At 45.5% G+C, this 27,949-nt stretch overlaps 1 protein-coding gene across 1 annotated transcript in view; it reads left to right on the top strand.

Annotated features, from left to right (window-relative positions):
* Nucleotides 1–27,949, top strand: part of plch2a (phospholipase C, eta 2a) — a 231,998-nt gene that overhangs the window by 13,960 nt on the left and 190,089 nt on the right. The window contains exon 2 of the mRNA XM_052039505.1: nt 6,737–7,219. Within this exon, the coding sequence (XP_051895465.1) occupies nt 7,105–7,219 (115 nt within the window). The 5' untranslated portion in view covers nt 6,737–7,104. The remainder of the gene's footprint in view (nt 1–6,736; nt 7,220–27,949) is intronic.

Genomic DNA, 27,949 nt, shown 5'->3' with positions numbered 1-27,949 from the left:
GCTGCCTGGGTTTGCCAAGCTGATTTTGTCAGGCTTCAGTACTGATCAAACCCTTAGACCTTGGGTTGGGCACTACTTCAGTCAGCCATTGCCACTTTCACATAAAATCTCGGTAGTCTTAAGCTTGGGACAGCAGACAGCTGAGATAAGGCTGAAGTCATTGATAGTGTCTGTCTGTTGAGGTACAGTGCGTTCAAATGGTGTCTTCATCTGGGGTACAGAGCCTTTACAGATTCTGTACCTGGCAGCAATAATTACATCTGAGATACTGACCCTGTACCAGGCAGCACCTGTTATACCCGAGGTACAGACTCTGTACCAGATAGCACCTGTTGTATCCCATTTTATTCTCCTACATTCCCATCAACTCACACCGGTGTCCATCACAGAGAAACAATGCAGAAATGTCAATGGATCCAGCCATGCTGCAAGGTGATCTGCAGCAGGGATCATAGTTAACAGCATGGAAGCAGGTCCTTCAGCCCAACTCGTCCATGCCGATCAGTGTGCCTTCCTGAGCTAGTCTCATCTGCCTGAATTTGGCCCTTACCCCTCGAAACCTTTCCTATCCATGAACCTGTCCAAAAGTCTTTTAAGCGTTGTAATTATGCCTGGATTCTGGCACTTTGGCCATGTTGGATTAGAAAAAGCGATGGTGATGGTGATGACAAAGTTGGGTTCCTGCAGGAAAATGGTGCTGAGGTAAAAGATCAGCCATGATCTTACTGAATGACAGAGCAAGCACAAGGGCTGGATGACCTACTGCTGCTTCTGTTTCTTTAATTGTTCCTAGCAGCAGAAGGGTCAGTATGGTCATGGTTTTAAGCTGATCAGTGAACTGGCCAGAGGAAGCACACTGCAGATGATCAGGAACGCAGTATCTGAAAGAGCAGTCTCAGCAGCTTCAATAGTAACTCTCAAAGAGAACTGAATAAAGACTTGGGAATGTAAATGTACATGTCCGTGGGGAGTGCGATAACACGATTGGTGGATTAGGGAATGCTATTTGTATTATGTGGGCTGCATTGGTTATAGTGCGAGCGTGATCGGAAAACCTGTTCAAGTCTGTGCATTGAAGGCAACTGCAGCCTATTCTGCTGTAACGTGACTTTCCATAACACAAAGTTTCTTTGGAACAAAACTCTGCCCCATTCTCCCTCCTGTGGACATAGGCCTCCTCTGGCTGCGCTGTTTGGAGAACCATCGCCCCAGAGCTCTGCTCACTCGACCAGGGCCTGAGTCCCTGACGGGGTGAGAGTGTGGGGAGTAGTGATGGTTGGTGGAATTCTCTGGTGTCTGGCAGAATTGTTGTGAAGAAAGCAATCCCTGCCCTCTCCCACCCCCACCCCACCCCCACCCCTTCCCCGTCCCTTGCCTCCCTCCCAACCTCAGTACCCTACAGACTATCAAGTATTTTTGTATTGCAGTAATGTAAAGGTAACTCAAAATAAAAACTGGAGCTGCTGGAAACATTCAGTGGGTCAGTCCCTACACCCCTACACTCTTCCCTGTCTCTGTAACCTTCAATCCTTACACCCTACAAACCTCTCAATCTCTGTCACCTCCCCAGACTCCACACCCCTCCCTATCTCTGTTAACGCCTTCAGCCTCTATCTCTGTAACTCCCCCAAGTCCCCACATCCTTCTCCACCTCTGTAACCTTGTCCAGTCCCTACACTCCTGCGTATCTCTGTAACTCCCCCCCCGCAGTCTCTATAGCTGTCGCTGTCTATTGTTAACTCCTCCAAACCCTAACTCCTGCATAACTCTATAACTTTCTCCAGCCTCTACCCCTTTTCTATCTCTGTAACTTCTTACAGCCGCTACACTTCTCCCTATCTCTGTAACTTCCTCCAGCTCCAACACCCCTCCCTATCTCTGTTAACTCCTCCAGCCCTGACAAAATCTCTGAGAGCTCAGTGCTCTTCCAATTCTGCTGCGATTTCCAAAAAGACTACCATTGACAGTCATGCCTTCAACTGCTCTGGAATTCCCTCTCTAAATCCCCTGCCTCTCACTAAGTTCCAACTTAAAACCCCAGCTCTCTAACCAAGCTTTTGGTCACCTGTATTGATATCTTATTAATGGGCTCACTGTTTCATGTTGTTCAGAATTGCTGAACATGAATCATGTCTCAAGCACCAAATAAATGTAAGAGGCTGTCCTGAGGGATGTCCACTTGTAGAGGATTCTAGAGGGAACTAGGTGTGGGGGAGAATGGGTAGAGATCCTCATAGACAAGATTGGTCAACAGCTCTGCTCCTGATTGCCAGCCATTGGCCAACGGTGCCCAGATGATGCACTGGTTTATCCAATAGGAGACAGTGACAGGTAGCAGTGCCAGTGCTCACGTTCTAACCAGGTACCAGCTAGCAGCTGCACCAACTGTGGAACTGGAAGCCATGGTTTGCCCCTCATATAACCTGGACCAAGGCCTATTGTCAGCTTAACAGACACAACTCCCTTCAACTGGCAATCCACCCATCCTGTCCTTCCTTTCTCCACCTCTCTTCTTTCCATCTTCCTCCCCATCAACTCAACCTTCACCATATTGACCTTCCTCCAATCTCTCTCCCTACCCTGCCACCCCTACTTCTCAACCCTCTACTCTCTTCATATATCTTCTCCCCTCACTCTTTAGTTGCCTCTGTTGCTCCTCTGTTCTCCCCCCTCCTTCCCAACACTTCCCTCTCCTTTCATATATGCTGATTCCCCTCTCATCGTCTCTCCATTTCTCCTCCTCACCCCTGTCCTCTCCCCTACACTCGCTTCTCCTCTCATTCTCCCTGTCTCCATTTACACTCACAACCAACCCTAGCCCTATCTCCGTTACCCATATCTGGGTACCCAATAAAACTTTTGAATAGGCCCCAGTCTGTAAGTCTCTCCTGGGTATCTATTATTATAATAACTAACTGTACACTCTAAATAGACAGACACGAGCCCGTATCTCATTCCTATTTTTCTCTGCATTATTTATTTGATCAAGTAATTCCAAGGGGACCGGTAACTTTAGTGATACCCATCTGATTTATACTGTATTGTGTACATCAACAAAGAATCTGAGACATTGGGCCAAATTGGTACATGCACACAAACTTCGTCACACACTTATTACCTCACTCCATCGGCATGTCCTTCATTTCCTTTCTCTCTACGTTTACCTAATTTTCTCTTTAATCCATCTGTGCTTTTCTTGTTCTAAATGTGTTGCAGACTGTTGTGAGTGTTTGCAGACCGCTTGCTCCCCACTCCCATCCTGTGCCTCCTTCCCACCTCCCCTCCCTTCTCCTAGATGTGTTGCTTCTGTGAGTATGGACTGCTTGTCCATTCGACGGCCTCAGGACTGAAGGCTCCAAGTAATTCTCAGATTCAGCTTCCTCTGTGGACAGGGGGGTGGCAGGGTAGGCTGATGCTGAGTCGATAAACCTGCTCCCTGCCCTGAGGGCAACAACACAGGCCGTGAAGGCAAATCCTGAGGATGTGGAAAGTGCATTGACCCCATGCTTCTGTTTAAAAGTCCCCACCCTTAATAGTGCCTCTGGGAGTGCCTGGGACGTGGCCCCTCCCACCTCAGTGCTTGAACATCAGTCTCCTCTTTACCTGCCAGTCTCACACTCTACATTCTTGCCTCTGTCTGAAGTTTCTCTTGAATTCCCTGCTGGGTTTATTGGTGTTTTACATATCTGTCTACTTTGTTCTGGAGAAATCTGCCCCATGTCCACATTTCTTATCCCCTCCTTTATACTAAAGACTCTTTTGCATCAGCCCTCAGCTTCCCCTCTTCTGGGGAAAAGCGCTCCAGCATGTGCAGCTATTCCTGAAAGTTATAAGCTCTCAGTTTGGTTATTATCTTTGTGAACCTTTTTAATGTCCTCCCTCTCACCACTGCCTCCATGTTCTGAGCTGTATGCAGTGTATCTCTACAGCTTCCTTGTAATATGTACATTGAAAGGACTTGCCTCCAGGTATTATCTGATTAGTCACCTTTTCTGATGGGTTTGAACAGGGTGAGTGGTTGTGTGTGTCGCTGTTGCCGAGATTGGAGGAAGGATTGCTCCCAAGGGCAAGCTCCTGCTTGTCATCTGAGGGTTGACTTGGTCTGAAAGAAAGAGCAAAACTATTTCAAACGTTGCAGCCTCCTGGGCTCCTCTGTCAGCGTCATCCCTGTGAGTGCAATTTCAGGTCTCTCCATTTCTCTTGCCCTGACTTGCTGCTGGGTTACCTGGCCCCTCAGTACCATGGTTCAGACAGCAAGGTCAGTGTTAGAGACCATCACAAGAGTTTGCTTCTGAGGAAGCTGCCCCACCACACCCACCCCATAATCCCACCTGCTCACTAAGCGATTAGTATTCAGCACCCCAGTTACTGTCCACCTCCTGTAGTTGTCCAAGAGAACTGAAGCCGACTTGAAGTAAGTTTTCTGACCACACCTGAAACCTACCTCAGTACCACAGCAAACTAAGCATGTACACCAGAGGACACTGCAATCTCTGCAAAACAATATCTCTCTAATGTGAGAGTTACAGATGCTTCCACAGATAGGGCAGCTGGATGTGTAGTTTGTGAGGTGTGCGCTCCATCTGTCACTTACACAGGGCTTCTGTGTGAAGTTTCTCCACTGCTTATGGCTGAGCAGTTGGTTGTCTCTATCTTTGACCATTTCCCTGTGAAGATCACTGATTGGCTTTACCTCATTGGGATCCTTTGGGCAGGGACCACCTGGCAGTGCCTGTCTCTTCTCCAGATATGGGTGGACTTTGGCTCACCCATCCTTTGGCACATTTTGATTTTAGACCCCTGGGCTCTACACAACCCCCATCTTCTGGCAGGCTGGCTGGGGCCTTTTGTTTAGTTGCCAACAACTTGACCATGAGACAGGTTGCACTGGGAACATGGCACCAATGATAGGGTGAAACCTGGCCTTACAACTGAGGCCCAGGAACAGAACCTGAGGACACTTTCCTGCTAAATGGAGTACATATCCTTTATCCCAAATCACTACCCTATGGCCAAGCAGTTTCTTAACCCTGTCAATGGGCTACTTCTAATTCCATATATTTTCATTTTCGTGAATAGTCTCCTGTATTATTGAACCTTATGGAATGGCTTCTGCAAATCCCATTCATAGATATTCCCTCTGCCAATTTCTTATCTTTTCAGACACTGTAATTGGTTATGTTAGACAGAATTTCCCCTTCACAAATCCAAGCTGCCTCTCTTATCACTTCTTGCTTGTCTAAACGTTCAGCCATTCTGTCGCAGATGACAAATTCACAAGATCACAAGACAAGGGAGCAGAAGTAGGCCATTTGGCCCATTGAATCTGCTCCAAAGAAAAGGAAAAAAGAAAAAGAAATGAGAAATTTGGTTGGGGGGGGGTGAGAAATTCGGGGGTGGGGGGTGGGTTTCCTCACAACTGACTCTCGACTAACTGGCTTGTAATTTCCAAGTTTATTTCTTTCCATTCTTAAAGACAGAAGCAACTTTGAGCCCTTGCCCATACATACCTACACATAGTCTACTGTACTGTTATATAGTGACAGATATATCAAGTGCCACCTGTACTCCAAGACATCCAGTGAAAGACCTGTAAAAACTGATCCTGTACCCCACCGTTCTACAGTGATAGTCCTGTACCAGCCAATATTGTACCTCATGGCTATACAATGGCAAACCTGTATCATCAATAGTGTATCCCAATGTTACACATTGACAGTCTGTACCAGCCAGTACTTTTCTCACTTTATAGTGACAGACCTGTACAAATCAATATTAAACACCAGTGTTTTATAATTCTTACTTATTACAACACAGAAGAAGGCCATTCAGCCCATCACATTCATGCCAGCTCCTAACAAAGCAATCCCATTGGTCCCATTTACCTTACTTCCCTGTAACATTGTAACTTATTCACTCTCTCTTTCTCTCCCAATCAAATCTCCTTTGTTTCTTTTGCCATCTACCTACACTAGGGATAATTTACAGATTGCATTTCATCCACCAGTCCACCTTTGGGATGTGGGAGGAAACCAGAGCACTCGGGGAAAAGCCATGCAGTGACAGGGAGAATGTGCAAACTCTATATAGACAGCAGCCGAAGCCAGAATCTAACACAGGTCCCTGGAGCTGTGAGGCAACAGCACTAACTGCTGCGGCAGTGTTCCACCCAAGGGAGACTTGTATCAACAAATATTATTAACAGTGTTAAACAGTAACAGACTTGTACTAACCAATATTCTATACCACTGTTATACCGTAGGGTATTGCACACTGGATTAAAACAATTTTCTTGAAAAAAGTCAGGAAGGACAAATTCTTGACTTGTTCTGCAGGGTTTTGTTCACAGCTTGCTTTGGCATCTGTAACAATTTTGCCCATCCACAATTACACAATGCTGTAATCCTAGTGATGGTGTTCATTTCATTTCCTGCCATGCCAGCCCTTCGCTCAATGAGTCCTTGTATTGCTTCATTTTTTTTGCTGGCCCTTGTGTAAACTACGTAGGGTGCCAATTAATAAGCTGACGTCATTGTCACTCTGCCACCTGGCTTCCACCACCACCTCTCCACACCTTTTTGGCAGCGCCCTGTGCAACTCAGTTTCTGTTACAGTGAGAGGGGAGCTGGAACCCAGGCTGCTTCCTTTTTCTGTTATCTGTTCTCTTTGTGACACAAGCAGACTTCTAAGAGTTATAAAAGCAAACTGATTTACTTGAACTTCTTCCCTTCCACAGGCACTGAAGCAACCCTACCTGTTCTGAGTTGGCCAGATGCCTGGAACACTGTCAACCTAGTCATTAATTTACCTCTTTTCAAAAAGAAGGAAATTCCCTCCTCACCATCTCAAATGTGTTCAGTTGCTTTGATCCTCAATGTTCGTTCAGCCAACTGAAAACCCTTCTAGGAATGCTTGAGTCTCAACTAGACAGCAGTGCCAAGTGCTCAAAAATTTTACCTGGTGTCCGAGGGAGTTCTGGGAGAGATTGGAAGGAACTTGCACATATGTGAGCAGCAACGCCTGTGAGAATTCACCCCTTTGTGCCAGAGACAGAAAGGTTCAGTCAGTTGCCAGGACTTGCCTTTGGCTGTTTGACAGGACAAGATGAGCCAGGCCTCACCACATCCAGGACCTAGGAGCCATGAGAACCACGAGAAGCTCCAGGAGAACCATGCTCTGCATTGTAACTACTTCCTCGCCATTAATTCCATCTGTGGGGGTAAGTCACTCTTTATTGAATAGATATTTTTACACGGAATGCATGACCTTGGGATGAGGGTGCTGGGTAGATTGAATTTGAAACAATAGCTGAAAGATACGCAATTTCCATCTCCACCCCTACCCCACCTCCTCCAGCACACCCACCACCTCCTCTCCCACAACCCCAGGATGGGTGTCACATGGAATGTGACTTCCCTTCTGTTCAGTGGCTCACATTGAAACTGAAAAACAGCTCCAGGCTTGTACACCAACAATTGATGTTAATGAAAGGGCCTGTTTCCCACAATGCAATGCACTATAGAAATGGTACTATTGAAGGTCATTTTTAAATTCATTCTTAGGATGAAGGCCTCAGTGACAAGCCTGGCATACAATGCCCATTCCATGTGCCTCATGAGGCCTTCTCAGAGGGCATTTAAGAGTCAACCACAATGTTATAGGTCTGATGTCAGAGAAAGGATGGCAGACTTACTTCTGTGAAGGAATTTTAGTTTTTATGACAATCTAGCATATTTGTTACTGACACTGGCATTTTATTTACAGGTTTAAATAAAGTATTCAAATTTTGACACTAAACTGTGGGATTGAAACTCATAATCTTTGGTTTATTAGTACAGGCATGTGGATTGCTAGTCCAGTAACACACCACCTTTATACCTCAGGCGTATAAATATGCTCCTGTCTCTTGGACGATACCTTGAGGATCCCATCAATTGGATGTGTGTACCTATAGAAAGCAACATCCTGTTAATGGGACAAGCAGTAATGTCGGGAGTGAAGAAAGGTCACTTAACATATCAACACTTCCCATCCTGCGCACACATACAATTATTCCATCACTAACGAAACCCTGGGAAGTTACTCAAAACATAGCCTGGACTCTGGAGCACAACAGTGATGTTTTGCTGTGAACCCAGTCTTCACTATTCCTAATGGGAAAATCCAGAGAACTCCACCTATTAAAGCACTGTTGAGTTCAGAGTACATTTGCAAGTGTTCAAAGATCTCAGAATGAAGACCAGTGACTTTTATAAAGTAATGTTTTACAGCGGAGTTGTAGAATGCAATGTTTGATGTGTAATGGTTAGGTGCTGGGTTCTCCCAGAGACCATGCTCATGTCTAGTAGGAGAAAAGGATTAGAAGTGCGTCCAATGTCATGTGCATCAAACACACAAAAAGGGCGTTGCTTCTGTTCTGAAATTCAGTCCCACTGTACTCATGGGAACTGAATCTTTGGAAGCAGTGTATGACTTGCTCAAACTACTACATCCTGTGTTTATTGCATGTGACGTAGGAGAAATCTTTACGGCCTGAGTCTTCCATTTGTATTCATTATAATAGACAACCGCTTTCTTTGGGGGATAGTGTTGGGACCACTGTACTTCTTGATATATATTCATGATCTGGGTCTAGAGAGCATCATTTCAAGGCTTGTCCTATTGATGCACCAGAAAGTATTCAGGGATTGTGATGGAGGAGTCTTTATTTAATGTTTAATTCTGTGAGGACAACTATGTCAGCTTGTGTCATGACTGGTCCATAGTTTGAAAGGAAGACCGGCTGAGTCAGAATTTGGTGCTGAGTTTGATGCCAGGTGATCTGACCGATTTTATTCCTTTTCTATTTCAATAAGGGAGTCATGAAACAACGAATGGCATAGACCACAACAAACAGGATTAGGAGTGTTCCGCCATACAATAAAACCAATTGCTTAGCAATATAAGACTGCGCACATAGCTCCTGCAGTAAAGCTAAACTGAATAAGGATGACAGATTCCCTCAGATTCAGATTAGTTTATTGTCATATACACCAAGGTGTAATGAATTACTTGCTCGCGTGAAGCTCACAGAGTAAACAGTGTACATGGTAATAATAAATAGAGCAATAAAGACAGCAACGAGCACAAAACAACAAAATGGTGCAAAGTATAATGGAGTGGTGCAAAGATAGTAGTGTAATCTGAAGTAGTTCAACAAGAAATGCTAAAGTGACAATAATGGAATAACTGAGAGAGGTAGAATTAAGAGATTGAGAATGCAGTAGCAATACCGGGAAGGGGATGTGAAAGAGGTGATTGGTTCAGAAGTCCAATAGCAGTGGGGAAGAAAGTGTTCTTGAGTCTGGTCATCCAGGCTTTCAAGCTCCTGTATCTCCTCCCAGAAGGTAGAAGAGAGAAAAGGGAATGGCCAGAGTGGCAGGCATCTTTGACGATACTGTTAGCCTTCCTGAAGCAATGCACTGGATGGAGGGAAGTGACGAGCCTGTGATGGACAGGGCAGTGTTTACACTCTCTGCAGGTTCCATCAGTCCAGAGCAGAACAGTTGCCATACCAGGCTGAGATGCAACCTGTCAGGATACTTTCTACAGAGCATCTGTAGAAGTTCAAGAGAATCCTTGTGGACATGCCAAATTTTCTCAAATGCCTAAGAAAGTGAATACACTCATGTACTTTCTTGATCACCACATCATTGTGAAGGGACCAGGTGAGGTTGCGGGTGATATGGATGCCTAGGAACTTGAAGCTGTTGACCATGTCTACAGCAACTTTGTTGATGAGGACAGGGTTGTGATGAGTTGGCTGTGGCCACACAGTCATGGGTATACAGGGAGTAGAGTAGGGGACTGAGCACGCAACCCTGAGGAGCACCAGTGTTAAGGGGAAGGATGGATAATATGTTATGACAAATTCTAACCAAATGAGGTCTGCTGGTCAGAAAATCTAGAAGCCAGCTGCAGATGGGGGGCCCAAGGCCAAGATCCAAGTATCCCTCACCATTCTGGTAGTTTTGTAGTCATTATTACTAACATTAGTTATTGTCATCAACTTCTTCCTTTAAACTTTCAGATGGTTGTGGTGGGATTTGAACTCACGTCCTTGGAATATTATTTCAGATCTCCGTGTTATTAGTCTTGTAATTTAACCACAGCACCACCAATTTACCCAGCTAGATTATTGTGACCATCTCCTGGTGCCACACCTTAGGAAGAATGTTAAGGACTTGGAGAGGGTGTTCACACAATGCGATGTTATAGTTAGGAATCCATTGCTGGAAAGGTTAGTCAAAAATAATCAGCATTAGCTTTCGATAGGGTGTTGAAAATAAATTGGAAGTGGAAACATTTGGGGGCTGTAGGGAAAGAAAAGGAATCTGCAACCAACCATGAACCAAGTGTGAAATCTGGCACAGACTTTGGGAGCCAAATGGCTTCATTCAGTGCTGTTGCACTCTGGATTCTCAGAGGTCAGGCTCTGTGTCCAATTTAGTACATATACACTATTAATTACACACAAGAGGAACCCACTGCTGGGAGCAAGAACCTGCATCAAATACTCCCATGGCCATCTCAGACGTTACGTTTTACCTAATGAGAATGTGACAAAAAATCTCGAAGTGAACAGAACAGATACATCCCACATCAGCTTGGGTTTAACAGCCAAGGCGGGGCATTACAGGGACTTCTGGCTGTGAGGTCTGTTGAATCACTTTCAAATTGAATTTAGCCGAGATAAGTCAAAAATATCTTGCCTTGAGGTATGCAATGGGAAATTGTTGTTACCAAGTTTTATATATTTATGAATCATATTTGTCATCTATACAGCTCCTCATATTGAAGTATCTTGAAATGTTTCACATTGAATTAATTGTGGCTGCCATGACTGTCATTTTCTTGACAATCACAGGAGCAATTTGAGACCAGAAAGAACATTCACACAATCTGAACCCATTGTTGTTGATGGTTAGGTTATAGGGCTGTGGGAGGAAGGTCCTGCTCCTCTTCAGTGATGCTGTGGGTCCTCCATACCACAGGAACGGGTGGATGAGGCCGTGGTTTAATGTTGGGTAATGGTAAGTGAGCCACTCTGTAGAACTATTGAATGGAGTAGGAGGGAACAGACACCAGGAGCTTTAGAACATTTGTAGACTAACAGCTGCCACATGTGCTTATGGCACATATACCATTATGTCACATATAGACATTTACAAACACACCGTGTATCTTAACCAAAAAATAGCATCTCCTACAGTGCAGTGTTCTCCCAGTACATCACCACAGCCAGTGTAAGAGCTAAGATTGTTGAGTGGGGCTTCAATCAGCAGGCTCCATGGTGAGCCAAACTGAAGCACTTGATGCTGGGAGGGACTGGTGCTGAGAGCTAGTTGGAGAAGGACTCTGGGTATTAGCATCTTCCTGGGCCTGCAACACTGATGCACTGCTGTGGAGATAAACCTACACATGGAAACTCCTTTTTGTATCCATAAAATGGGATATGGGAAACCCCCATCCTGTCTGCTGTAGTATGTTAGCCTGAACAAACACTAGGCGTCAGTCACAGGGCAAAACTAATTCATCAGTTTACACACTTAGTGATGGGTACATCATTGTTACAGTGCAAGAAGTGGTCACGAGTGAATAAACAGAATGTCCTGGGTAGGGCTGAATACCTGTAGAAGAAAGAGACATGCATCTCGAACGTGGTGAAATATCTCAAAACTATTAGCAAACAAAAGCTGATTGCACGATTCAGGAGATGGGTCATAGCGTCAGAGAGTCATAGTCATACAGCACAGCAATAGGCTCTTCGCCCCAACTGGTCCATGCTGACAAAGATTCCCATCTAAACAAGTCCCATTTGCCTGTGTTTGGCCCATAGCCCTCCAAACCTTTCCTATCCATATACCTGTCCAAGTACCTTTTAAATGCTGTTAATGTACCTGCCTCAACCGCTTTCTCTGGCAGCTCATTCCATATACTGACTACCCTCTGGGTGGAAAAGTTGTCCCTCAGGTTCCTATTCAATCTCTCCCCTCTCACCTTAAACCTATACCCTCTAGTTTTTGATTTCCCTACCCTGGGAAAAAGACTGTGCGCATTCACCTTATCTATGCCGCTCATGATTTTATTCACCTCTGTAAGATCATCCTTCGTTCTCCTACACTCCAATTATGTTTACATTAGTAGGGGAGTCTAGGATCCAAAGGCACAGCCTCAAAATAAAGGGATGTTGCTTTAAAACTGAGATGAGGAGGAATTTCTTCAGCTAATGGGTGGCGAATCTGGATTCTGTTGCCACAGAGGGCAGTGGAGGGCAAGTCACTGGGTGTATTTAAGACAGAGATTGATAGGTTCTTGATTGATAAAGGGTTGAGGGTTATGGGGAGAAGGCAGGAGAATGGGGTTGAAAAAAAATCGGCCATGATTGAATGGTGGGGCAGACTCGATGGGCTGAATGGCCTAATTCTGCTCCTATATCTTATGGTCTTAAACCTTGATCAGAGGTAAGTTTAAGGAGCCTTACAGGATAGAGGGAGATATACAGAGAGAAATCTTTAGTGAGGGAATTCCAGAGTCTGGGACCTCAGAGACTGAAGGCACAGCCCCCACTAGTAGATTCCGAATGTGCAATGGGCTGAGCTGGGGGAACACAGAGACCTCGGGAGGCTGTGGGGCTGATAGAGGTTATGTGGATAGGGAAAGAGCAAGCCCACTGTAGGACTTGAAGGCAATCTCAGGACATCCCAACTGTTCTCCAGCCAACAAAGTAAAGTTTAAAGTGTAGTCACTGGTGTACTGCAGAAAAACCTGCACACTGCATGGCTCCAGACTCTGTTGGTTGAGGATGGAGGTTGATCAGTACACCTGAGATGGCTCCCTTGGTGTTCTGCAAAACAGTGGGATCACTTGCATCCACCTGAGAGGCTTTGGTGTAACGTCTCATCTGAAAGCTCTTTTGACAGGGCAGCACTGCACTGCATGTCAGCCAGGATTCTTTGCTCACATCCTGAAGACCAGAGCTCAGAACCACCGCCTGTCCCGTGCTCATAACCAGCACGCTGGGCAGCAGTAACAGACGCACTCAGTGCCCCTCCCATTGTGGGGCAACAGCATCTGGCTCCTCAGTGCAGGGCAGCTGTACTCACTTCCAGTCAGCCATCCGAGTATTTGCCCACTTGCCATCCATTGGGGAATGTGTCAGGACTTAGCAGTAAATCAAACCCCAGACTGTTAATTAGTTACCAGCAGATTCACTCGAGTGATTACAAGGCTACAGGCTCCTTAAGGGATTTGCGAATGCTTCACATCCATCAGCTGGTCTCCAGGACACTATTGCTTGCTGATCTGTGGGCTTTATGAGCCTGGCGTACTTTTGGATCTCTGCAATCCGCTTTTCTCATGAAGGTGCTAATGTTCATGATGAGCTTCTGCAACTTATTTGACCCTGACCCTCTGTTTTTAGCTGCAGTACTTCCCTTGCAGTAGAGTCATTTGTAGTTATGCCTCTCAACAAAGCAATACATCCCTAGGAGAGTCACAGTGCTGTAATTAGACAAAAGTGTGGCACTGAGCCTCAGAAAGGACATTAGGCCAAGCAACTGAAAAGCTTGTCAGAGAAGTAGGTTTGAAGGAGAATCTTGAAGAAGAAGCAAGAGGTGGAGAGGGTTAGTGAGGGAATTCCAGAGCTCAAGGCCTTGGGACAGACTTGTTATGATCTGGAAAGCATTGCCTGTAAGCGAGTTCATTAGTCATTTCCAGAAAGAAACTATAAGTACTGGAAAAGGGATCATTGCAAAAAAAAAGCAGGGTTCTGTGGCTAATTGACAACTCCATCCGAGCCAGGAATGAACATCCTCCTTCAATGATTCTACACCCGGCTCCCAGTGATAAAGGGAGGAAGGTGGGGGATGAGAGAACTGCCTCTCGGAAGATGGTAGGGCAGGAGGAAGGACTGAAGCTAGAGCTGAAGATAGCAATAGCTCACTGCCCCCACCACACACCCCTTTCCCCAACTCCTCTCCCCTTTTCTCTTCCTCTCCTCCCACCCCACCCTCTCTTCCCCTTCTCCCTCCCCTCACTCACCTCTCCTCAAGGCAAATGATTAGCACAGGGTTCTGCAACGTAGTTGCCACTTGCTTTGGGGCAGTGTGGATGCACAAAGTTAATACATGCTCCAAGGATCTCCAGCGTACTGTGGGTGAACGGGTGGTTTCCATGGCAATATAGATACTGCAGGGCACTACAAGGGAGCCGGCGATGATGGAGCAATAACCTGCAGCTCCTCTGCTGTCCTGTGTCCTCCTGGGAGCCCAGGCTTTGCCAGTCATGGTTGGATCTAACCTTGGAGGTTGCATCACTTGACTGTCAATCTCCATCTACTTCATTCTCAGGCTCCCACAACAAGCTCAACCTGGCCAAGTACACCTTCACACAGCCAATCAGATGTGACCAGACTCTTTACTGAACAATTGGACGATTCCTGACTGGTTCCAATCGTCCGCAAAAGGTTTCACAACTAATAGGACTATAATGAGAAGATCACCATTTGTTATGTCTCCATGAATTCTCTCCTGGGCTTAAGTCTAACAGGAACAGGAACAAGAGTATATTGCCCAAGTGTAAGTGGGAGAACAGTGTTAAAAGCACAAGGTCCCTTTTCTCTTTTTCAGTCAATGCTGGCAGTCAACTTTCCTATTATATTCCTTCCTTCTCCAGAAACCATTAAGAACAAACTTGGATTATTACTTACCACCCAGCAGGTGACCATTTGGTCCATGTCAGTCCCCAACAGAGCAATCCCATCTCCCCTCTTCGTTCCCTGTATCCCTGCAACTTATTATCTCTCACATGCCCTTCGACTCCACTTTGGTTCTTTTGCCTCTCACCCACACTAAGGGGTAATTTACAGCAGCCAATTAACCTAGGATGTGGGAGGAAACCAGAGCATCCAGAGAAAACCCACATGGTCCCAGGGAGAAGAGTCATAAGGTCACAGAGCTATACAGCATGGAGACATGCCTTTTGGCCCAACTTGCCCATGCTGACCAAGGTGCCATCCTGAGCTATTCCCATTTGCCTGCTTTTGGCCCATATCCCTCTAAACCTTTGCTATCCACGAACCTGTCCAAATGTCTTTTAAAAGCTATAATTGTGGAGAACGTGCAAACTCCACACAGACGGCATTTGAGGTCAGGATTGAACCCGGGTCCCTGAAGCTGTGATGCAGCAGCACTAACTGCTGCACCACTCTGCCACCAGTCTTAAAGGGTCTTTCCAAAACCTGCAGTTCTGTCAGCTGGAGGGGCAGGTGCAACATGTATGTGCTAATACTACCATATCGGATTCCCCTCCAAGCAACACACGGGCTCAGAATGTCCTGAACACCTCATCGAACAACAGTGAGGGAGTTCCTTCATCAGAAGGACTGCAGTGGTTGAATGTTTGGCTCACCACCATTTTCTCAGGGATGAGCAATAAATGCTGGCCTTACCAGCAACACCCATCGCTCCTGGACAGATTGACAAAGGAACACTTTTGGAATATAGTCACAATTGTGTTGCATCCAATTGTTTCCTGACTCCATTTACACTGCCCTGCTCAGTGCCCTTTCCATGGTAACTCATCTCCCAGCTCCATTAGCTGCTGTGAAGTGTGCTTCACGAGCCTGTGTGAGGGTTTGCGATCTGTGTTTAGAGAATCGGCAAACTATTGACAGGGTGAGGGTCAGAGTGCTCATCCATTGATGCTTATTAACAATAAATTAGAAGGTTCTCAGTAAGAAAGCATCCAAATCAGAGTGGGTAGGTTTGGCATGAATTCTTTTTGTCTGAATATTTTGTTTTAATATGCTCAGTAGGACTGTGCGTTCTGATCCAAGGTCCTAATTTAAAACTGGTCCCTTAATTGAATTTCATGCAAGGTAACCATTAAGCCATGGCACCCATGCACATACACACGTGTATGCAGATACAAAACTCCTCATTCTCCTACCCTTCAAAGTGCTTTCCTTTCTATAACTCTCCCGTAGCCTCATTTCTACTGACCGTCATTAACTCCTTGAGCCCCATGACCCTGCTCACTCGACCGCCTCACTAAGGTCTCACTAAGACCCTCTCACTTCCCACTCTTCCAACTCAGCTCCATATGCATTTATTCCCCACACACTCTTCCCCTTGCCACTCACTCCCCGACATCACACACACCCATCTTGTCACTCACCAATTCTCACTCCCTCCTAGCTCCTGCCTCTGCCTTTTCCTGATCATCCCTTGACTTGCTCAGATCTGTCCCTCTTCCCTGGAATTGTTTTGGTGGTAATTTTCATATGAAATATGCCAATAAGTGTTCTTCTGCACAATATAACTTCTGTTCACTAGTTGCAGGTGAGGAAAACTGTCAAGAGTTATCCAGTCATGCAATGGAGAAACTTTTGCTTCTCCGAATGGCTGTAAATCCAGGTGATGTGGCTAATGGTAGGAGTCTGGGGGAGGGGCATAGAGTCATAAGGTCATACAGCACAGAAAAGGCCCTTCAGCCCACCATGTCAATGCCAACAAGCAAGTATCTATCTTTATCAACCCCATTTACCAGCGCTTGGTCCATAGCCTTGGCTATTCGACAGCTCATCCAGATGATTCTTAAATGTTGTGAGAGCACTTGCCTTCTCAGGCAGTGCATTCCAGATTCCAATCACCCTCTGGGTGAAGTAATTCTTCCTCAGACCCCCTCTAAACCTCTTAGTCCCCACCTTAAACCAATGCCCTCTGGTTTTAGTCATCTGCCATGGAGAAAAATTTCTTACTATCTGCTCTATCTATGCCACTCATAATTTCACATACCTCTATCAGGGCCCCCTCTGGATCATCAACTTTGAGGAAAATAAACCCAGCCTTTCCTGTCTCTTCTTGTAACTGAAATGTCCCATCCCTGGCAACATCCTGGTGAATCTCCTCCACACCCCTTCCAGGGCATTTGGAGGTCTAGGTAGTTGGACAATTTGTGATGAGCCTTCCTGTGATATGTATGACCAGAATGGCTACATCTTGCTGCATTTATCTGCCTTCTGCAGAGACTGTGGCTGGTGCCTGAGCACTGCTGAGTTTGCATGGTTAGCTTGTAGACTAGACTGGCATCACCAACCCTACGTGGTGGTTCTGGAGTGTCCAAAAAGGGACACTAGTCTCCAGCACATGGCTCAAAGAAAGGTAAGGGAAATAACATCATAGAATCAATGTAAAACAAAACGTATCTTTATTTCAAATAGTTAGTGATAAAAACACTGAAGGAGTGAAAGGCTATTGGAGTGACAACCAAGATTAATCTATCAGGCAGGGAAATCTCTGTACCTTTCAACTGGTTTGGAATGAGGTCACATGAAACAGCCAATCAGAGATGACAACTCAAGCCTAGCTCCAATGAGCCACCAGTGTGAATGTGATGTCTGTGTGATTTCCTTGGACGCCACCTTAGACTGTTGTAGTTTGTGGTGGTTGGAAGTGTTGTACTGCATCCAGTTGCCTCCGCTTGCGTTGCCCCACAAGGACTCAGCCAGTCTGTGGGTGGGTTATGTAAACTGCTGCTGAGCTGCAGGCTGTAATCTTTTTCAAACCTATTAACCTGTGCTTTTCTCCCCATTGTCTAACAATGCTGAATTATTGGCATTGCTAAAGCACTCACCGTAACACAAATGCAGAACAATTATAGCAACTGGCAATTGTATAGCACCTTTAATGTCCCAAGGTGCTTCCCAGGAGCATTATCAAACAAAGACTGACACCGAGAACACTGACCCCAATGTGATAGGTTAAGCACCTTAAATGAGAGGTTAGGGAGTCACAGGGACTCAGTGGTGGAGCATGGGAATCAGGGGTGCAGAAAAGTACAGGGATGAAGGGGTTGTGGAGCCGGAAAGGACTGTGGATTTTGTCACTCAATGTTTACAGGTTGCGTCACATCATGTTAAGGACATGTAGCGGTGTCTGCTTAATTGGGCTGGCACTGGGATGTGACAAATATGATAAGTTGTCAGCAAAAAAACAAACTGCTGGAGGAACTCAGCGGGTCAGGCAGTATCTGCGGAGAGAAATGGACAGTCGACGTTTTGGGTCAAGCCCTTCATCTGGATAAGTTGTCAGGTTTAATTGGGATAGTTCCTCAGCGAAACTTTCTCATCCTGGCTTCTTGGGACAGAGTAGAAAGACTCCAGAATTCCAACAAATCAGCAAGATGCCTCTTGCTTGGGGCAGCATAGGTGTTTACATAGAGTCATGGAGAAACAGGCCCTTTGGCTCACTGTGTCCATGCTAGCCATCAAGTACATTGTTATACTAGTCCCACTTTCCAGCACTCACCCGCTGCCTTCCATGCTTTGGCATTTCAGTGCTCACCTAAATACTTCTTAAATGTCTCAACCACCCCCTTTGGCAATTACTTCCAGATTTCTATAATGCTCTGGGTAAAAGAAAAATTCTACCTCAAGTGCCCTCTTAATCTCCTACCTTAAACCATACCTCCTTGTCATAAACACCTCTGCTGAGGGGAAACATTGCTCACAATCTATCCTATCTGTACCCCTCGTAATTTTGTTTCTGTTAATCAGGTCCCTGCTCAGAACAATAAGGAAACTAAACCCCTCCCTCAGTCTCTCCTCATGGCCAAAATACTCCATCCTAAGCAATATCTTGGTGAATCTCTGGGCCCTCCCAGTGCAATCATATCTTTCCCATGGTGTGGCAACCAGAACTGCACACAGAACTCCACCTGTGGCCGAACTCCTGGCTCTTATATTCTATGCCCCAGCTAATAAATCATGTATTCCATATGCTTTCTTAACCAGCTTATCTACCTGTGCTGTCCCCTTCAGGAATCCAAGGATATGTATACGAAGATTCCTCTGTTCCTCAATACGTCTTGGATTCCTACCATTCATTGTGTGTATCCTTGCCTTATTAGTCCTCCCAAAATGTAACACCTCACAAATTTCAGGATTAAATAATGTGCCATTTTTCTACCCACCTTTACCAACTAATCAATATCGTTCTGTAGCCAAGGACTATCCTCCTCAAATGCCAAGGTGTGTGTGTAAATGATGGTGTAGATTCCATGGCTTCTGCAGTTGCCATGTTCTTACTTGCTGGATTTGTCTCAGAGACAAAGTGAATCCAACATGCTTCTAGTTCACAAAGAGTCAATGGACTCCCAGAGAGATGGGTTTGTACTTGCCTGGGAATCTGAGCTGTTGCAAGTATGTGACGTTTGTGCAAAGATTCTCTCTTTAAGAGTGGGAGAGGAATTCCAGCTCCAGCTCCCGGGCATGTTCGGCACCGTTTGGGCATGTGGGGATGTGGAAATCCGAGCCGATGCCAACAGAAACAAGGAATGAAACAAAGGGATAAAAATCTCCAACAGGTTGGGACAACAATGAAAGTGGGACTTCCTGTACTACACTCCCAATCAGAGGCTTGTCCCAAATAGTTAATCCTTTAGTGTTTCAAAGCTCTTCCCCTGCTCCTTTCCTCCATTCCCCTGCCCCACCCTCTCCCCCAGGCATACTCCTGTCCACTCTCTCCCTGCCCCCCTCCCTCCCCCAGACATCCTCTCATCCTCCTGTTTCCCTTGTCCTTACCCTCACACCACTTCTTTCCCCAGCCTCCCCTTTTCTCTTCCAGCATCTCCCCAGGAGGAGAGGAGGAAATGAAGGAGAGGTAGGAGAGTGCCGTGAATGAGGGGCAATGAGAAAGGTGTGTGGGGGAGGGGTAGGGGAGAGGTGAGGAGGCGTGAGGGAGGTGAAGGGTACTGACAGAGGATTGAGGGGTGGGTGAGGGAAGACTCAGATCAGCATCAGATGGGGGGAAGAAAGTTGAGGCATGTGATTGGGAAGGAGGGCTGGAGGGCATTGGGAAGGCCAAGGGCTTGCTTGTGAAGCCACTGGAGTACACTGCTGCTCCACCTGGGCCACAGGCAGAGCTCTTCTACTCACCAGGCCCTCTTCTGATTGGTCAGCTTGCCGTGTTGCTGTTTCAGGGCAGCAGGCAATGTGAGACCTCCCCATGTCAAGGGTAACAGCACGTTGCACAGCCGATGACAAGGTCTGACCCCATCAACTCCTGCCCTGTAAGCAGGCTGATGTGAGGCTCGCTCCGCACTGGGATCACTGTTGTTGGCTGGCTCTGGGGCCAGGTCACCGTGGTTTAACCCACCAGCCCCCAAAACCTTTCCCGAGGCTGAAATGGCTTAAAAGTGCCACCCCAATGACTTGTGTTTGGATATCAGCAGGCCGAGCAAATCAAGGTCACACATTTGCAATCCTAATAGTCTGCACAACAAGATTCCCACTTGTTTTATAGTTATGGCTTTCGCTAATCCCTTCTTCTGAGGGGCATCAGCTGGGATCCCCTTTCTTTTATTTTAAGAGGTCCATTGAATTAAAGTCTTGGCATACTTCTGTGGGCAAATGGGATTAGTGTATATGGGCAAAGAGGTCAGCATGGATATGGTGGGCCGAAGGGCGTGTTTCTGTGCTGTACAATGCTATGACTCAGAATTTTTCTCCAGTGAAGGAACCCAAGCACTGAATGCAAACAGTGGAGTATCAGCAGAACCCATCAGAGCGACTGTTCCCGTGAAGTGTTCCCACTAGAGGGCACCTGTGGCATTTCCTCTCTGGCCTCACCAGCACACTCAGCCTCACCACATCAGCTGTTTCACTTTCTGCTCATTCATATTCATTGCCTCAAATTCTTTCTTTTCCTGTCTCTCCCATTCATGCTTTATCTTCCCTAATCCAACTTCCTCTTTCGCTTTCTATCTCTCTTCATTTGCTTCAGTTCCTACTTAACTATCTGTTTTTCTGTCTGCCTCTGTTGACTCCCATTCCATCTGTCTCTCTCCCTCTCACTTTCATCACTCCTCAGTTACTCTGAACTGCTTCATTTTCCTCTGTCCCTCACTCAATGCTATCAATCTCTCCTCTCTCAAAACATCCTTGTCTCTATTCTCTCTCTCTCTCTGTTCCTCACTCTCTGTCAACTCTCTGAATCAGTCCTGACCTCTCATTCTCTGCCTCTATTTTCTCTATATCGTTTCTCTCTCTCAATCTCTCTCTTTATCACTCTCTCTCCCTCACTTTCTTTCACCATTTCCATTGTTTTTCTGTGCTGTTTCTCTTGTTTCCCTCATTCTGTCCAAAAGTGTGCCTCCTCTTTTCTCCCTACTGTCTCTCCGCTGTCTCTTTCTCCATTCTTACTCAGCCCTGGTTTCTTTATTCAGTTTATATCTTTTGCTGAACTTTGCAGTTGGTTTCTTGTGCAATAAAGCATAATCCATTTCTCATTTAAAATTAATGAATGGGTTCCTTGTTCTTCTGTAGCTGAGAGGATTTTTTTTTACTTCGCTGGATTGTGGGAGGTTGTCACAGAGCAGCTGTCAGACCAAGACTCCAACTTTCCTCATGGCCAGGTGATGACTGTGGGTAGGTTCTGGGTTCACACACACTTAAGAGACTTGAAAACGTTGGCAAGTCTCCAGTACGCAACCTGAAGAAATACTTCAGATTTTCTTATTACACAGAAGGCCATTCAGCCCATCGAGTTGATGTTGACTCTCAGGACAATCTCATTCACCACTTACTTTCCCTATAACCTGATTTTTTTCCCTCACCTGTGCCGTCTAACATTCTGTTTTTCCCAGTCACCTACACAGTCACCAATTAACCTCCCAACTTGTATTTGGGGTGTGGAGGAAACTGGAGCACCTGGTGGAATCCCACACAGCCACAGGAGAACAAGCAAACTCCACACAGACGGCACCGGAAGTCAAAATCAAACCTGGGTCCTTGGAGCTGTGAGGCAGCTGCATTACCTGCAGCAGTTCTGTACTGTCCTCAGAAGACAGTATCACACCACACTCTCAGTACTGACCTGGAATGTCAGAGCAGACCATGTGCTCAGCCTTTGTGGAGTGGCACTTGAACCCAGAGCTTGTGATCCAGAATCAGGGTGCTACCAATTGAAGCCACAGAACAATTACATTTAATATGCAAAGCCAACTAAATACACTATAAATACTACTGAAGAGTAGTCACTATCACATTACAGGAGTTGCCTAGTCTGTGTGGGTGTATGGTGTATTATTGCATAATATGTAAATAAGTCATGTGGATATAGAACATGATGATGTCATCTTATAGGCTCCATGTCCTAATGTTCCTTGCTGTTGTTTAAAAAATAAAGTCCACACCCTTGTTCTGAAGCTCCTGATTTCCTGTAGATATTATAGTTTACCAGGACTCCTGATATAGTCTAAGGTCCACCCAAAGATCCATTACCGTGCATGGTAAGAACACAAGAAAAACAGGAGCAGGAGTGGGGACGACTTGACTCCAAGCCTGCCCTGCTATTCAATATGATCGTGCCTGACCCATTCCCATTCTGCCATTTAACTCCACCTTAAATACTTCTAATGAGCTCGGCTCCACAGTTCTCAGGGGCAGAGAATTCCAGACGTTCACTACCCCTCTGCGAGAAGAGGGAGGCTCCAGCAACTGTTTTTTCCACTGATGCTGGTCTGGGGCATTGTCCCTCTTGTGCTTGAGGACAGTGAGAGAACTTCCCTGCTTCTCAGGGTTGTTTTCTGACCACCTGAGGTGATGGACAGAGGCCCAACAAATTCATTTGTGCTGAGTTTCTGGCATGAAGGCAATGTTAGCAACTTCCTTAACACACTAAAATACACATTAAATTCATTAGCACTATTTAAAACAGCGTTATTGGGCTATGCACTCAAAATGCTGGAGGAACTCAGCAGGTCAGGCAGCAGCTATGAAGGGAAATGAATAGTCGATGTTTCGGGCCGAGACCCTTCATCAGGACTCTGCAGTGTTGCTCCAGATTTCCAGCATCTGCAGTCTCTCTTGGTCACTGTTATTGGGCTGCCTTGTATAATGCCACTCTGTTCAGGAATAACAGGCAGCTCTGGACGATTTTCCAGCGTTAGCAGGACACTTCCTCACAAAGAAGCAGGAATTAATGGGTCACACACAACAAGCAGCACCGCCTGTATTGGCATGAGTGCCCTCTGGAGCCACCTGTGCAGCTAAATGACCCTTTCAAAAGTCACATTTATCAAAATCAGAAGGATGCCCATTTTGCCGTCTGAGATTTTTTGAAACTCCTGCAATGCCAACATGCCCCTGGGTGCCCTTTTCCTTCCTGGCTGCTCTGTTTTTCGAAGCCTACCCAGTTTCTTTTGCCCCCTTGAGACAGGTGAGAGGACGTGTTTTCTGCCACCCCCACAACCCTTGCCATTACTGGAGCACCAGAGCATTCCCAGGTAGTGGTCCCCTGTGGTTGGACAGTACGGGTTGGTATTCAGTGTGATCATTTAGGGGCTACTCCCTGGGTTAAAGTCATACAACATAGAAACAGGCCCTTCAGCCCACCAAGTCTCTGCTGACCATCAAACACTCATTTACACTAATTCCAATTTATTCTGCCCACATTCATCGTGAGGAAGGTGAGAAGGCTTTTGTTGCTACCCCTATGGTCAGCTGTCTTTTTCCTGTCTTGTACTTATTCCAATCTGATCAGTGGGCTTGCTCAGCGTGGCTCTGGACTGTCACATTTCAATCTGCAGCCACACGTTGTTGCAGGAACAAACACTCTGGACTTGATTGTGAAGTGCATGGTGCAGTCTTTGAGATGGAGAATTGGAGAAGGGAAAATATTATTCCCAGAATATGGAAGCATGACAAGGTGTTCCTGGGGTTTTCTCTTGCAGAGAACTGACAGACAGTTCAGTGCTTGGTCAGGTGTTCACATGAGAGCTCACTGAGCCATAACCATAAAGTCAAATGCCACCAAGTCAGCTCTTAAGCAAGTATTTTTCTAATTGCATTCTGTCAGAATGTGTTGCAGTTGCTGCTGAATAGCTTAATGTGTAAATCCACAGAGCCCGGCATCAATTTTCTTTAATGTTCTCCCCCAATCAGCTGCAGGGACTGCTCGTCCATCTTGTTTAACTTGACAAGATTACTATTAGTATTCATGAATCCACGACATCAGCCTGGACTCAACAGGGTGACAGTTTGTTTATTTCAATGTCACCTCTGGAGTGACAGTGTGCTCCTGCTTTCCTTCTCACTTTTTGCCTTTTCATCCTTCTTTTCAAACTTTATCTCAAACAAGCTGTGCTTCTCTGGGATTATTATTCTGTATTCATCAGTGGCTCTGGAAGCATTTAATGAGACAGTGTAAAGGGAGCATTACTTTGTATCCACTCCTGCTCAGGAGTGTTTGATGAGACCGTGCAGAGGGAGCTTTAATCTGTATGCAACCGCCATTCTGGGATTATTTTACAGGATAATATAGAGGCAGCTTTATTCCATATCCAACTCCTGTTCTGGAAGTGTTTGATAGGACCTCTTTATTTATTGTTCATTGGATGTGGACATCTCTAGCAACACTGACATCTATCGTCCAGCCCTAATAACCTGTGAGGAAGCAGTTAAGAATTAACTACAATGATGGGTGTGGACTGATGTTTAACCCAGATTAAGTGTATTCAAGTAGAACCAAGAAAAGCCTTCTTTAAAAAACTTCATATTTATTTAATTACTTGAATTCAAATTCACCAGCTCCTGTGATGGGATTCAAGCTCCTCTCTCGGGATCAATAGTCTGTTCCCTGACTGCTGGTCCAGTGACTAGTGTAAGGGTAGCTTTTCTCTGTACCTAACCTGTGCTGTACCATGCCTGCCCCGAGGAACGTTTGATAGATGGTATCGGAAGGCTGTGCACCGGCTCGGCAGGGTTTGGGAAAATAAGTTTGGGTAACTGAGGTGTGACTCAGCTGAGGAATTGCTGGGAGAGGTTTGGCTGCTGTCAGCGGAGTAAGCTCCTTGAACCTTATTCGAACCTTTCATCTTAAAACAGCTTATTTTTCAACCCCCTCCTTGACTTTGCCCTGTCCTACCTCTAATAACCACTCCACCTAGAGCCAGAGTTGCAGTCATACAACACAGAAACAGGCTCTTTGGCCACCATGCCCATGGTGACTATCTATCACCAATTTATCCTAATCCCATTTTCCAGCAGTTGGGTCTGCAGCTTCTATGCCTTGGCGATTCAAGTACTCATCTAGATATTTCTTAAATGTTGTGTGAGTCCCTGCCTCCCCCTCAGGCAGTGCGTTCCAGATTCCAACCAACTTCTTCCTTCCTTTATATGTTGTTTAAGACCATCGTTTTAACCAAGCTTTTGCTCATCTGCCCTGATACCTTCCTTTGGGAGTTTAGGTCAGTACTTGGCTAGGTGCAGGCCGCCTTGAGATGTCTCACTCTGATGAAGGCCTTTTACAAACACCAGGATAATGTCAATCATGGACACCTTGTGTTGTGGTGTGGCGAAGTACAGCCACAAGGCTGTTGCCCATTAAAACTCTACCATCGAGGAAAGGAGCAAATAAAAATATCACTGGTATTATTGGATCTTGAAAAGCCAAGTGCAGAAAACCTTGAGGCTGCGCTGCTCTCACCATCAAGTCTGGCTAAGAAGTGATCTTTCCCTCTTATCTTGATAAACACAATAGAAGCCTCCTGACAGCTTTATTTCCTCTCTGACTCTCCAATTTCCATTGTTGTGCCTGGATAAAGTTTTTTATTGCAAGGGAAAGTTTATCCATTTTTAATGTAGTTTACAGCAACTGCACCATTTATTTGGATTTACGCTGACATCCCAGATCATTCCCCAGATTCAGTTTATATTACTATCGCAGTTTGTGTTAGAGTGTGTTTTCTGCACTAGTGCAGAAATTTGCAATTTTAGGAGAGCTTGCTGACATGCACGCTCTTGATCCAGCTTCTAACTGCCGTGGGTTTTATATTAGTTTTCTCCCTCAGTATTTAAATTTTCCTCCTGGTTTTCAAATCCATCCAAGGCCCATTTCCCCATCTGTTGTAGCAAACAAGACTGAGTACAAATCTCTCAACTCCCTGCTCTCCTCCAGTCCACCACAATCCTACACACCAGAGGCAATTTCCAGTGGCCACTTAAACTACCAGTCCTGCACACTTTTCTCTAAACCCTCTCTATCTTTCTCTTTAAAAAGCCCTCATCTTTGACCACCTTTTCATCACCTGCCCAAGTATCTCCTTGTGTTTCAGTGCCAAATTTCCTGCAGCACACGTATGCAGCACCTTGGACTGTTCTGCCATATTATGGGAGGTAGTCAGATGCAAGTTGTTGCTACTATCTCTGTCCGAGACAAACCCTGATATTGACAGGAAGGCCTTTGTTGCAGGAATCACTGGGTAAGGAATCAAAGGAACTGCAGATCTGGGGTAATCTTAGCTGTATGTTCAGAGAGGATGCAAAGCACAAGAGAGAGAGAGAAAAATGAGAGGCAATGATGGAGAGAGGCAGTGCAATAAATCATGAAAGGATAGAGTAGATGAGAAATGGGTGGAAGTTGCAGAGAGAATGAACATTTACGTAAAACCGTATAACCACATAAGCTTACAACACTGGAGCAGGTATTCAGCCTTTGTATTTATAGCAGCCCACGGAATGAGCTGTTTAGATGCATCTCAGTATGCAGCAAAAAAGTGTATTTTTGGTCAGTGACCCATTTCCTGACTCAAATACTCTCCACCATCTGTAGGGCACTAGTCAAGACTGTGATGGAATTCTCCCCACTAAGTTGGATGCATGCAGCTCCAACAACACTCGAGAAGCCCGACATCATCCAGGACCAAATATGGATCGGCAATCCATCCACCACTGTCACACATAAAATACAGTGCATTTATGCTACTAGGTTTCTTCAAAACCCCAGTTCTACCACCAAGAAGGATAAGGACAGCATGGGAAATGCACCATTTACATGGAAGTATATTGCCATTCCGTTGTCATTGCTGGGTTTGCATCCTGGAATCCAGCACTGTGGAAGTGCCACCAGTTCGGGAAGGTTGGGCCAGCACTACCTTTTCAGTGGTGCTTAGGAATGGACAATAACTGCTGGCTTTGCCAATGAAGCCCATATCCCATAAAGGATTAAAATTTCCTGGAGAAAACTCATGGGATTATTGAAAATATTAAGCATTTTCTTTGGAACTCTTCCATTATAATAAATATTGGAGGTGAATATCCTCTCTCACAGACAGCAGTGAATCATGTTATGTGGAGTGTGTTCACTTTCTTATTGGCTGAGAGGTTGGACCAGTGTAAAGGCAGACACTTTGGATAATCTATTGGGGGAGTGGAGATAAGACAGAATCTTGCCTGGAACACCAGGCCTGTTGGGCTGTGAAACGATAACCAAATTTCAGGCCTGTGACTTTCTATTGGAAGGAATTGGAATACAACAAGTGCTGAAAATTTGAGATGAAAACTCAAAATCTGAGCAACCACAGAGAAATGAGGTTAACGGCCTGAAGGAATTGGGTAGGAGACAGCTAGAGATCATGACATGAAATCTCCAGAAATAAATTCAATCAAAGTTATTGACCTTCCTAGTAAGTCAGACCAGCTGTAGAGTCCCAGGAGTGCCACAGAAATTGTAGACCCAAACTAAAGTATGCATTAAAATCCAGTCCATTAACATTTGAGTGCCCTTCCTCTACATTCATGATACTAATATTGTGAAGGGCAATCATTATCCTTGGCCCCTCCATTATTACTGGAAGGGCATAAACTGGCATAAAGGGCATGGCTTTGGCATTTAGCACCTCTCATGACTGGTGATGTCTAATTAAAGTCCATTGCTGGTTTTGACGTTTGATAATGTCTCAGTATCTTTAGGGCAATGAGTAAGTTCTAATCACTAACACAAGATCAGAACACAGGTCTGTTGAAGGGTCATTGACCTGAAACATTGACTATGTTTTTCTCTGCACGGATGCTGCCTGACCAGCTGAATGCGTCAGGCATTTTCTGTTTTTGTTTCAGGTTTCTGTC

The sequence above is a fragment of the Pristis pectinata genome, chromosome 26 (genome assembly GCF_009764475.1).
Source record: "Pristis pectinata isolate sPriPec2 chromosome 26, sPriPec2.1.pri, whole genome shotgun sequence".
NCBI classification, from domain to species: Eukaryota; Metazoa; Chordata; class Chondrichthyes; order Rhinopristiformes; family Pristidae; genus Pristis; species Pristis pectinata.
This window is presented reverse-complemented; position numbering and strand designations above follow the sequence as displayed.